General features: G+C 46.1%; 1 protein-coding gene across 1 annotated transcript in view; it reads left to right on the top strand.

Annotated features, from left to right (window-relative positions):
• Window positions 1–13,689, top strand: part of Tusp (WD40 superfamily protein Tusp) — a 169,908-nt gene that overhangs the window by 141,358 nt on the left and 14,861 nt on the right. Inside the window, exons 12-20 of the mRNA XM_071679677.1 lie at window positions 549–609; window positions 1,602–1,833; window positions 2,523–3,517; window positions 4,308–4,583; window positions 5,862–6,137; window positions 7,047–7,264; window positions 8,585–8,753; window positions 10,116–10,330; window positions 12,855–12,987. Coding sequence (XP_071535778.1) covers window positions 549–609; window positions 1,602–1,833; window positions 2,523–3,517; window positions 4,308–4,583; window positions 5,862–6,137; window positions 7,047–7,264; window positions 8,585–8,753; window positions 10,116–10,330; window positions 12,855–12,963 — 2,551 coding nt within the window. The 3' untranslated portion in view covers window positions 12,964–12,987. The remainder of the gene's footprint in view (window positions 1–548; window positions 610–1,601; window positions 1,834–2,522; window positions 3,518–4,307; window positions 4,584–5,861; window positions 6,138–7,046; window positions 7,265–8,584; window positions 8,754–10,115; window positions 10,331–12,854; window positions 12,988–13,689) is intronic.

Below are 13,689 nucleotides of genomic sequence, written 5' to 3'. Positions count from 1 at the left end.
TGTGTGTCTGTGTGTGTCTGTGTGTGTGTCTGTGTTTGTCTCTGTCTATCTGTGTAGTTAATGGGCAATGGGGCAGGGGATTGGATGAGGTGGTGATGGGTAACAGGGGCAAGGTGAGGAGAGTATGGGTGTAGTTTGGTGACAGGGGTAATGGCACGAGGCATTGCTTTGTGTTTGTGTGCTTGTGAGGTGATAATTCTGTACGTGTTTGGTCGTTTTTGGAACAAGAACATTGCATGGACGTTGATATATCTCAATGAAGTGTCATCAAGTTTTTAGATTTGACGACATCTTTTAAGGAATTGAATCTACCATTACAGGTGTCTTAGAAGAGAATCCAGCATGCCTAGACAACATGTAATCCCTCGGTACAATAGAACATCAACTTATATAAAGAGTTCATTGACTTCTGGAGTTCATATCACACCTTTACAAGTCCTTCACTCCCTTTTATAAAGTAGTTATGACCACGCCTCACCTCTTCCCCACCCCAACACCCGACCATCTCTCTTTCATAACGTCTTCATGTTCTCAATTTCGGTTTACAGAATACGGGAGCGGCTCGAAAGCGAGACGGATGAGCTGGTGTACCTAGACACTCTGCCAGAGGTGAGTTCATGCTTAGGAGGGGGGGTGAGTTGTTGCTGGAGGAGGAGAAGGCGAAGGAGGAGGAGGAGGAGGCGAAGGCTGCTGGGTGGACCATGGGGTCATTTCTAGGAGTGAGTGAGTGAGTGAGTGAGTGTGGTCGTGGGTTAACGCTGGAGGGAGGAGAGGCATTGCGAAGGGTGGGGTAAACATTGCTGCTGACAAGGGTTGATTGGGGAGGTGGGGAGGGAATTGATGGGGAGGTGGGGACAGGGTTGTTTGGAAAGGGCTTGTTATGTGTGAGTGTTATGTTCAAAAGGGTTGTGATGTTGCAATGTATATAAGTTCTTTAAAGGTGTTCTTGTCCAGTTCCTGTGGCTTGGTTAGCTGATGGGCAATACACCTTTTTTTTTTATGAATAGTTTGTTATTAATATACTTTGATAAAAAGGAAATTATACAGTGTTCATTGCAGTGGTAGAATAGGTTCTGAAATGATGATATCAGAAATTAATGTTGAATGATTTCAGAACGTTTGCTGCATTGGTGTCACTGTATTGCCCAGTGTTATGAAATGTGTTCTCATACTAAATATTAATGATGGATCATCCTTCCCTCAGTTCATCACCAGTTCCTCCCCTCAGTTCATCACCAGTTCCTCCCCTCAGTTCATCATCAGTTCCTCCCCTCAGTTCATCATCAGTTCCTCCCCTCAGTTCATCATCAGTTCCTCCCCTCATACCACACTATCATTACCACTGTCCCAGTAGCTTCGTCTCCTCGTATATGGCAAGAAGGGACATCCTGTGTCCCTTCCATCAGAGGAACGTTTAAACACCCTCCCTTCACCTCCAAACACCCTCCCTTCACCTCCAAACACCCTCCCATCACCTCCAAACACCCTCCCATCACCTCCAAGCACCCTCCTCGTCTCTCTCACTCTTTCTGGTCCTGTCCCGTCCTCATCTCACGTCCCTGACGATAATCTGTGTCCTCTCCTCTCCTCTCCTCCCATAGCAACACCGCCTGGTGGAGGTGACCTCCAACATCTGGGGCACCAAGTTCAAGCTCCACGGGGTGGCCTCCTCGCTCCCAGCCAACCTAGGTCAGGTCACGTACAAGACGTCCCTCCTCCACCTGCAGCCCCGCCAGATGACCTTGGTTATCACCGAGCTTCGCGAGGACATCCCTCCAAGACCTGACCCTAACTTCAACCCAAACGTCTTCTCAGAGGACGAGGAGGAGCTGGGTAAGACCAGAGGGACTGGAAACTAGTAAGACTGTAAACTACACCAGACTCCATCCCTAGGGTTTTATGTGACTTTAGGATCATGAAGGATGTGGGTGTGGGTGATTTAAGGATTTTAGGTGTTGATTTTAAGGATTTGGGTGTTGATTTAAGGATTTGGGTGTTGATGTAAGGATTTGGGTGGTGATTTTAAGGATTTGGGTAGTGATTTAAGGATTTTAGGTGTTTAAGGATTTGGGTGGTGATTTAAGGATTTTAGGTATTGGTTTAAGGATTTAAGTGGTGATTTAAGGATTTAGGAGTTGATTTAAGGATTTAAGTGTTGATTTAAGGATTTGGGTATTGATTTAACGATTTGGGTAGTAATTTAAGGATTTTAGGTGTTGATTTAAGGATTTTAGGTGTTGATTTAAGGAAGACTTCTTGGTTAGTGTGAAGGTCATGCCCACAGCATGAACTCTAGGTTAAGGGCGTGTATACTTCTTCGTTGATATGTTTCCTTTTAACTTTGACTTGCATTGAGGTGGTGATAGCCAGGGTGTGTGTAGCATTTGCCTCCGTCACTCATGGCAACAGCTAGAATAGAGGAGCGTAAAGTGCTTTGATATGGGATAATATGACCCTCCCATTCCCCGTTCCCCATCACAGTCCTTTACCACAGACTCCGTTTCCCCTCCCTCCCGACACAGGTGAGCGCCTAGCCTCCCGTCGACCCCCGGACCTGACATCCGACGTGCCTCCCATTGCTCCCATGACCCCACGTCGGACGCCCTCCTCCTACTCGCGGGAGCTGCTCCACCCGACCCCGTGGGACATCAGCACCCCGCCCGCCCCGAGACAGCCCCCGACGGAGGTGACCAGCACGGCGGAGACCAGGCTGGAAGTGGAGGGGGGCGGGGGGCTGGAGTGCGTGGTCTTGGACAACGACGGAGCCTCCCTGTTCCAAGAACTGGAGGAGCACCCGTACGTGGACCTGGCCACGCCCGAAATGCTCCAGTTGAGGGAGGGTCTACGGGCGGAGCTGCGCGGGGAGGGCCTTGCCCCCTTGCACCACCCGCCTGCCCAGCTCACCGCCTCCCGCGCCCACACGCAAGAATCACACGTCTTTTCCATCATGCGGGGCTCCGCGCCTTCGAGCCCGAAGCACTCCGTCAGCGCCTTCTGCTGCGATGCGGGCACCCTCCAGTCCCCGAAGAACATCGTGGCGCCGACGCCCATCGTCACCCGCAACTCCTCCACCACCGCGGCCATGTTGGAGATCCACGGTAACGATGCGGGCGTGGCGGGCCGCGCCGGCTTGAAGACCTGCACCACGAACACCAACAGCAGGTCGCGGGTGGACGAACTCCGGGTGGTGGCCTCCGACGCCACGCCTCTCCACCAATTCAGCAACATCTCCTCCTCCTCCTCCACCACCACCACCTCGAACTCCGTGAACGTCAACAACAACAACAACAACACCAACACCAACAACAACAATAACACCACCACCACCACCACCAATAACAACAATAACAATGTGAACATCAACAACAACAACAACAACGCCAACGCCAACAACAACGCCAACAACAACGCCAACAACACCACGTACCACCACCACAGTAGCAGCAGCAGTAGCACCTCCGGCAGCAGTAACAGTAGCAGCGGAAACAGCACATATCGAAGTCCACAACACACTCAGGTATGTCCTCGTGCTCTCCCCTGTTATTCTGAGAGACACTTAAGACCTAAGTAGATAAGTGTAGGCACCTTAGTGTATAAGTACGCATGTCAGGTTCATATACGCATTTTAGATTCATATACGACTAGGTCCATGAACATATATAGCAGCGCTGAAGCCAGGATGAAAAGCCAAGTTGCTGAAATGGTTGATGGTCAATTCAGGTAGTCTGTGTCTGTTTGGCCAATGTGGCTAGCTTGTTGAGGTGATTGTAATCAACTGTTGTTCTCAGTTATGTGCCGGGAAATTTCGCCTTATATTTCCCTGGTTCAGATATGACTACGGTAGCTGTTTAAGAGATTCCAAACTTGGCCCTATCCGATCATCACCCAGCAATGGTATAGCCTTATCCATGCGTAGGAGGAAGTCATGGTCCTCATCTCTAATCCTGTAGCCTTATCACTGTCGACCTCTCCACCAGCCTGAGCGTGACCTTTTACTTCCTCTTGACCCCCTCCACCAGTCCGGGAGCGCCTCCCGCCCTCCCTTTTAACCCCTCATGACCCCTCACCAGCCCGGGAGCGCCTTCCGCCCTCCCTCTTAACCCCTTTTGACCCCCTCCACCAGCCCGGGAGCGCCTCCTCCCTCCGCCCTCCCTTTCAACCCCTCTTGACCCCCTCCACCAACCCGGGAGCGCCAGCGCCCCCCTTCCCTTTTAACCCCCTCTTGATCCCCTAACCCCTTCCAAGATGTTCTGGCTGAACCCATCCACCCACCCACTTACCTACCTACCCTTCCACCTGCCCCACAGAGTGGCAGCAGCGGTGGCGGTGGCGGTGGTGTACGAGGTGATGTGATCCGGTACATCGACGAGGAGAGCGGCGAGTCTGACGGGCGGTCCTTCACCCCTTCTCCCGCCCGTAGCCGCCCACGCCCCCTGTACTCCCGCGCCCGCAGCAAGAGCGTGGGTCACCTGCACAACATCGACCACACCCTCAGCCAGCTGCCCCACCTGCACCAGCTGCGGAACATCGATGCATTCCTCGCTTTCAGACGATCCGGGTCCCTGATGGACTCCCCAAAGAAGGTGAGGAGGGCGTTGTTTGAGTGTGACCTGAGGTTATGGGGGGTTTGGGTCTGACCTGAGGTTATGGGGGGTTTTGGTCTGACCTGAGGTTATGGGGGAGCTTTGGTCTGACCTGAGGTTATGGGGGGTTTTGGTCTGACCTGAGGTTATGGGGGGTTTTGGTCTGACCTGAGGTTATGGGGGGTTTTGGTTTGACCTGAGGTTATGGGGGGTTTTGGTTTGACCTGAGGTTATGGGGGGTTTTGGTTTGACCTGAGGTTATGGGGGGTTTTGGTCTGACCTGAGGTTATGGGGGGTTTTGGTTTGACCTGAGGTTATGGGGGGTTTTGGTTTGACCTGAGGTTATGGGGGGTTTTGGTTTGACCTGAGGTTATGGGGGAGCTTTGGTCTGACCTGAGGTTATAGGGGGTTTGGTCTGACCTCAGGTTATGGGGGAGCTTTGGTCTGACCTGAGGTTAAGGGCTTTTAAGTAAGTTGTTCCCGGAAGCACTTGTGGTGACTGACAACTTTCAAAGTAATTCTCATGGTTAGTGTAGATTTTTTTTGGCTTCGCTCAGACGAGAATCGCTACACCTAAAGTTATTTTCTTATCCAGAGAATGAGCCTAGGATGAAGATGGTTGACGTACGAGAAAGGGTAACGACTGACGGAATGAGGAAGGTATATATATATATTTACGTTAATGAACGAGAGAGAAAAACGGAGGCATATATGTATATATACACGGTTTGTTTGAGTGGAGAGGACAGTGGGTTGAGGGCCTAGGTTCAATTGAAGGAACGGAGAGGGCTGGCTAGGATGTGAGCCACCTAACTTAGAGCTAGGGGAAAAATTTAAGATGCCCTAAAATAAAAAACAGAGAGCGGGTTTACCCGTTGGAGAAGTAAGTGACAAGAGGAATGGTTGAATTATATCCATGGTTGGGAGGTCACTTCAACCACACCTGTGTTTAGAACCATCTTAATCATGCCCATGTTCTTTTTTACTTATAAGCCACTTATACTTTTTTGAATAGTTGTCGTAGCCTCATCCACATCCGAATTTAGACATTCATCCACCATCTATATCAATATCTAATCATCCATACAGTGTTGCATCCCTCAAAAAAAAAAAAACACACCCGTTTCTCAAATGTAAACAGAGACTTTTAAAAAGTCCCATCCATCCATCCACTCTCAGGAGAGAGACGTATCCAGGGGTCGTCATCCAGTTGCTAACACTCACTCTCTCTCTCCCTCTCCCTCTCTCCCTCTCTCCCTCTCTCCTCCTCTCCCTCAGCGTCAGGTTGGGGAGAGCCAGCCCGAACACCTGTGCCTTGCAGACTGTGGTAAGAGTCGCAGTCTAGACTCCTCTCCCTTCATCATTAAGCGACGCTTCCACCACCACCACAACCCCCTCGCTGTCTCCTCCTCCACCACCGCCACCACCACCACCACCACCACCATCACCACCTCCACCACCACAGCCACCACCACCACCACCACTGCGGATCTCCACCACCAGAACCAGAGCAATTTCGACAAGCAGCAGAGGAACTTCAATAGAACGTTGAAGGTATTTGAAAACTTCAGTACACTGAACTTCTTCTTCCTGTTACATGTTAAGGTTATAGATCACAACTTCTTCCTGCTACATATTAAAGTTATGGATCACAACTTCTTGCTATCAGATAGTAGAGATATGGATGAAGCAAGAGAAGGATAATAGTATCAGTGATAAAGGAATTACTTTACAAGAGTAAATGATGGAAAATTATTAGGTGTTGTGTTTTAGGTGTTGTGGGAAGAGTTTATTCAGCTCTCTTTTTTATTATCCCCCCACCCCAGTTTATCGTAATGAAACTATAATAGACTTTATGCAGTTTGAACACCAAAGAACCATTTCAACTTGTAAATAGATTCTGAAGACACATGTAATGTCTGCTTACTCCCAGAGTATAACATTATCTTCACGCTATATCCATTGGGAGATAAAAAAAAAGAAGATAGTATTCAAATAGAATATATTCATAGTAAGAAGTTAAAAAAAATATGTAAATTTGTCCTTTGAAGTTTATCATCTCATACATGTACTGACACCTACATGAACGAAGATTTTTAAACTAGAATTTATGTTTGAATTTTTATGAATAGGATTTAGGACCTGATATGAACTGGAATACAGATTATCATACTGATAACAAAAATGATACACGAGATTCAGTCCCATGTATGATAAATAAAGTTCAATATCATACATGAAGTTCTAAAGCTAAACATAATGTTCAATTCTTTGTGAAATAAAACTGTAAGACGTAGGGTAGCAGGAATCGCATGGAAGAATCATTGAGAAAGTAAAGTATATTTTTTTCTGATGTCTTGTATTATGAACTACGAGGCAACGAATGCAAACCAGAATGTTAAAAAGATGACACAAGATGTGTTCATCATATGCTCGACCATTGGCTACCTAACCTTGACACAGGAGAGTGTGTTGGTGGAGAGACTCGCAGCTCTACAGAGGGAGTGCCAGCAGAACCCACCGCCCACACCCCGCCATCAACCCACGCCAGAAACCGCCCGTCGCCTCAACACGCCCACGCACACGCCCACCATCTCCTCCGCCCACGCCAGCAAAAGCATTCCCTCCACGCCCGTCAAGACCAGAAAGGCCAGACGGCACCAATCATCGTCACCAATTAGGTTTGTTCGTCACACAATCTGTTTTCACGAAGGCATTAAGTCGTGAGGTCTGTTGCCCCTCATGTGTGTGTGGTGTCCAGCAGCTCTTCTGTCTGCCCAGCAGGTCTGTTGGCCCTCCAGTGTGTGTGGTGTCCAGCAGCTCTTCTGTCTGCCCAGCAGGTCTGTTGGCCCTTCACCTGTGTTTGGTCATTGGGTTTCTGTGTAACAGGTTTGACTGCTGGACACAACATCGGTTGCTCTTCGGGACTATTGTTCATGTTTGTTGATAGTCAGTTTTGCTATTCATCATCTGCTTAACATGTGTTGCCCATAATGTCTTTCTACATTGTGTGTTTCTCCCTGTACATCATTATTCTTATCTCTCCCATCATCACAAACTTCCTTCTATATGTTTTACTTTCACCTACATATGCCATCGTTTCTTCAAGATCACCTTTAAGACATATTTGATCTTACATTCTCACTTTTCATCATCTTACATCCTCACTTTTCATCATCTTACTCACTCTTCATCTTACATCCTCACTCTTCATCATCTTACATCCTCACTTGTCATCACACATTCAGTCATTCATCTCGTTTTCACGACACCGTCAGTTCCCCGCCACCACCACCACCACCTCCACCACATTCCTCTTCTACAGACCAGTGGTCCCTCACTGCCTCCTTTGGGATGTGCAGATTTTCCCCACTCCCAAGGCTCGCTGGGCCTCTCACTGATCACCATCACCCACAAGACACACTTAATTCCTCCTGACATACTCTTGTGGCTCATTACTACTTAGGAAGCACTTTGTTCTCCTAAGATCTTACCTGGAGATGTGCCTCAGCATTAGCTTTGCACCATTCAGAGAAACATCTCTCCCATCTAACTTCAAAAGAAAATTGACTTTATATTCATTCGTTATGCAAATTGTACCTCTTTATTCAACGTCCACAAGGTGAAGCTCCCTAATGAATCTTGATCATAAATATTAGATATTAAATAACTTTATTCAGACACCTATTCCACTCGGTAATGCCTTAGAAAAATTCATTCAAATTGACAGCAATTTCTGGATAAATGCATATTTTAGCTAATACAGGTTACTGGAGTGCCAGGGTCTCAGAGATCGGTGCCACAAGAGCATGATGTAACATTCTGTGTTCTGATGTGTATATACTTCTCAGACCCTATGCAAAGCTCACAAGAGAATGAGTTGTCATTAAGAAACAAAAACAAATGACTAACTTTTCTTCTTCCTGTTTGGAAAATACGCAAGATATTCCGCACAAACTACAAAATGCAAACCTTTGAATCTGTCCCATTTTTCCCCCTAGGAAACACCTGCTCAACTCGCCACTACTCGCACGGCGTCGCCAACATCGAAGTACTGTAGAAAGCAGTGATGATGAGCCGGTGCACTGCTCGAGCGATGCCGAGGTCTTGTGTTCCTCCTCCAACTACAGGGATCTTGAGACCTTCCAGAAGACACAGCTGAGGAACAAGGTATGGGTGGAGGGAGGCGAGTAGAGGTGAGAGAGAGAGAGAGAGAGAGAGAGAGAGAGAGAGGAGATAAAGGCAGGGTCAGAGAAGATGAGAGAGAAAAGGAGACAGTGTGGGGGAAAAGATGCAAAAGGTATAGGAGGGATAAAGGTGAGAGGAGAGATGAATAAGGAGGGAAAGATTAGATATTGGTGAAGGGAGAGATAGAGAAAGAGGAAGGAGGGAAAGGCAGACGAAAACATTGGTAAACCATCTCCCTCTGCTCTTCGATAAGGTGGCCTGATCACCTCTCTCCTCCTGTTGTCTTGCACTCACCCTCTTTCCTCGCACCCACCCTCTTTCGTCCATCTTCCAAAGATTTATGATTTTGGCGGCGCCAAAGGCATTTACAGGGGCATAGCGGCATCCAAAGGCAAAGAGACAAATGGAAGGTTTACTTTAATGCCCCTTTAGGGGTGCCAAAGGCTAACAGAGTGGCGGATGATCATAGCACCATGAAGGTAAGTAAAGTGAACGAAAATTGCTCTTGGGTTGTCACTCATTCCACCATGTGTACATATGTCCTTCACTTACCTTGTCTTCCTCCCCAAGGAATGCTTCTCATACTGTATCTTAGATGAATAGATAGAAATGGTTTCATTTAGCTCTTCTTAACTCTGTGATCATTACATATCTATTGTTAATCCCTCCGGCTACCATATGTTTTGTTTAGGAAAATTACCCCATCTCCTTGCGAAACATTTACCCCCCTTCCTGGTCACTTCCTCCCTTGCGCCTCAACCCATCTTCTATCCTCCAGTGGAACTCTGTACTATTCCATCAACCAAAAGCAATCATGTAGTTCTAATATGGGACCCAGGTCATCAGCCATCTCTCCTGTCTTTTCTTAGCCTTAACACAAAACCCTAATGACCTCACACATGCAACTGCTCTCCTCTGTCTCCAGACTAATTATAACCCTCCCCCGCCAACCACCCACTTGTATTGTCCTTTTCACTCAAGTGACCAGATCTGGCAAGAGTCAACACATTCTTGGAGATGCAATGGTGGATGTAGTGGTATCCCCAATAAAGAGAATTTCCATAACTGAATATATTTCTCTTACGGCAATAACTTTTGGCCACCCGCTTTTCCCCTCCTCTCCTGTAGTGTTAGTGATAAATAATAACCAAAAAATATGATTATAATGTACAATAATGCCTTTCAGAAGTGACACTGTAGACATAAGTCCACATGATTATATTTGCTTGACAACTTATCATGTTTCCGATACACACAAACACACACACACAGACTTTCTCTCTCCCTCCCTTCCTCCCTCTCTCTCTCTTTCACTGGGCCTCTCCCTCCGTGTGACACCCTCAGCTGCGACGGTCCCGGGGCCGGAGTGACGGCAGCGGAGGCAGCGGAGGGGACAGCTCGGGGTCGTCGACGCCACGACACCGTCAGTACGTGATGCACAACAAGGCTCCTCTCTGGAACGAGAACTCGCAGGTCTACCAGCTGGACTTCGGCGGCCGTGTGACTCAGGAATCGGCCAAGAACTTCCAGATCGAGTTCAAGGGCAAGCAGGTGAGGGAGTGAATTGAGGAGGAGAGGTGGAGGAAAAGGGGGAAAATAAAGGGATTGGTCATGGGTGTAAACGACAGGAAAACAGGAGGTTGAATTGGAGGAAAAAGGGAAAGTAAGGTGATCTGTGCATGATGTGTTGGAGAAAGAGGTGAGCCTGACAGAGTAGAGCTGTAAGGATCATTTAGTGAGAAGTAAGAGAGAGTGAGAAATTTAGAGGAATATAAGATAACCAATGGATGAGAAGAGTACAGAGTACATAGTGTGGAAGTCAAGATTCTTGTGTGTTGGTGAACTGTCTGTTTGTTAAAAAGAGGACCTTGATGATTATGATTTTGATAGGATTTTTGATTGTTAATACTCATGTTTAGTAATTTACTTCAAATACTGAAAAGTTTTAGAGTGAATTCTGTGTGTATATTGTGTCAGTGAAAAATTCCACATGTATTTCATTAGCAGAATACTTCATCATTACTTTAATCACCAAGTCTCCTCTTCCAATTTTTTTTTACCTTCACTCATATCATTCACTTTCCTCACTGTTATGTTCCCTATCCTATCTCCGCTTTCCCCTTCACTCTCCCTCACATTGTCTCATCTTCCCATCTCTACACTTCACCTCTCCCTCACCATTCCCTTCCACATTGACGACCTTGCTTATTGTCACACTCCTTGCCGTTTCATCCTGTGGATGCCACTGTCACTATTGTTGGTCCTTGCTTTCCTCTGTTGTAGTAGTGTTTCCAGCAATTACATCCTTTTCACTCCAGCTGAATCTGTCATTATTCCAGACAGTCCCAAGCCAGGCTTCCTTGTTTATTATCTTTAACATTCCCACCCTCCTTGCTTTTGTATCATTATTTACCTACACAGTATTTACTCAGATAATCTTGCATTGCAGATTTTTTTTTATCCGTCCTTCCATTATCACCTCAGTAAATATAACACTCTCCCGTCCAACCCAGTCAGTCACCTTGTCTTAACCAACACCACCACTCTACTAAGCCTGTGCACTTCATCTCTATCCCACTAAACTTGGTACAGGTACAGGTATTTGCAAGTCCTTCATTGACCCTACTGTGTTTAAGTTGCTGGGAAAATGCTTCTAATTCTAAGATATCCATATCCTTTAGAGTGGTTTGGTTGACCTGTAACCTTAAAGATAGCTCTCCTGAATCAACAGAATGGTTGATTGAAAACCATAATCAAATTTGGTAAACATATGAACATTTATTTATATAAACTGATTCTTGATGTCTACAATGAAATGCCTAGCTAAGAATACAGACTTCTCACCCACTTTCTGTTAGATAATTAGGATGAAATCATTGATTATGGTATATTTTCATAATTGATTTTTTTTTTCTTTTTTTCATACTATTCGCCATTTCCCGCGTTAGCGAGGTAGCGTTAAGAACAGAGGACTGAGCCTTTGAGGGAATATCCTCATCTGGCCCCCTTCTCTGTTCCTTCTTTGGGAAAAAAAGAAAAAAATAGAGAGGGGAGGATTTCCAGCCCCCCGCTCCCTTCCCTTTTAGTCGCCTTGTACGACACGCAGGGAATACATGGGAAGTATTCTTTCTCCCCTATCCCCATGATGTACATGCCAATATTTAAGGGTGTGAAATCATAGAAAATAAGTTGCAGTAGTGATGGTATAGGAACTGGCAAAAAAAACTATCATAGAAGTTTGGAGAGAAATCTAACAATCATGTGTTCTCATGGTAGTCACAGTATGGAGCATAAGCAACTGATGGTAATGACCAAATAAGAGCCAGTTTCCCCTTGCCATTACACCACTGAAATGTACATGTCTTTACTCCTGTATGTACACACACACACACACACACACACACACACATTGCAGTCTAAGCCTCGTGCACTTTTATTGACCAAACCTGAGGGGAGGATGAACACAAGATTCAGGGGCGTGCTGGTAGCCTTATGGAAAATCAAGCAGGAAGACCTGAATGCTTTCATAAATATTCACTGTATCAGGGATACCAAGATAGGGCTGTATATGTTAGGTCCTATCATAATCCAGAGAACTGACAACACATACAAGTTAATGACCTAATCCACAACCTGACCCTTTCCCTAGGTGGTCATAATTTGTATTTGACCTTCACATGATCCTCGCCTGACGAGGTCATGCACACTACCTGTTATATGTATTTGTAAACCTACTTATGATATATTATAAGCCTGATTGGATCCCATATGATCCCAAAATGTTTATCATCCCTCCCTCATTAACATTAACCCCTACTGGGTCTGTAACCCTTTCCGCACATCAGACTCCCTTAACCACCCACCTGAGCCAGCCTGCCATACCCTCTCTTCTAAGCTAGTATACTCTATCTCCAGCACTATGCTAAAGCCTGTCTACCCTGCCCATCATCACCTTAAACTAAGTCAGCATTTCCTTCTAACACTCTTATAATCCAACTTGCCCAGCCCTCAATACCTACAAAGTCAGCTTGCCCTGGCCCCATCATCCCACTAAATAAGCTAGTTCTCCTTCAGGTGATGCAGTTTCGGGCGGATTGATGGGAATGCGTACACACTAGACTTTCAGTACCCATTCAGTGCCGTGCAGGCCTTCGCTGTAGCCCTCGCCAACGTCACGCAGAGACTCAAATGATATAGGATGCACCCAGAGGGCCAGGTATGTCATTCAGATTGTAGGCCTTAAGCTTATCTGTGGAATTCAGGCTTATGAACATGACAGAGGTGCTGAACTTTATGGAGGATGCACTTATGAGGTGTTGTGTGTTACCTTAGAAGGGAAGCCACTTGGGGTGCGGATCACATTTACAGCGAGGGAAGCCTTCTGTGAGTGTGTTGTATGATAATGATAACAAGATGAATATTTTATTACCCTAAGAGGGCATTAATTAGGCCTGATTGACTTTTTTTTTAGAATTGAAGACAGTGTCCCTCACAAGAGTTCCCTGCAGGAAGAAAAACTTCTCCATATTTCAGAAAACCAGTTTTATCTCATCTATGCATCTGTTTTTGAGAGTCAAACTCATGTTTAGTGAAGATTCATTTTACCTGACCCCTGCATCAAAATACAAATGAAATAAAACCTCTAGTTGGACTTCACCTAAGTTATGCCTTACATAAATATGTTTGAATTGAAACTTAACCTGGCTCAAAACTTGAAGATTTGATTTTGAAAGGACTTTTGTAATGTTGTTGGGATAGATGCCTAGATTGTAGATGGGAAAGTGTGTCTTGTTTATCTGGGAAGAGTAACTTTTTAGAAGTGGGTTGAGAATGTAAGACTGAGGCGGGAGATAGGTTCTTTAGTGCTTGTTGGGTTATCTCACTGTGTCTTTGTTTTGTGATTGTCATATATGTTTGG

Source organism: Panulirus ornatus, chromosome 30, assembly GCF_036320965.1.
Source record: "Panulirus ornatus isolate Po-2019 chromosome 30, ASM3632096v1, whole genome shotgun sequence".
Classification (NCBI taxonomy): Eukaryota; Metazoa; Arthropoda; class Malacostraca; order Decapoda; family Palinuridae; genus Panulirus; species Panulirus ornatus.
This window is presented reverse-complemented; position numbering and strand designations above follow the sequence as displayed.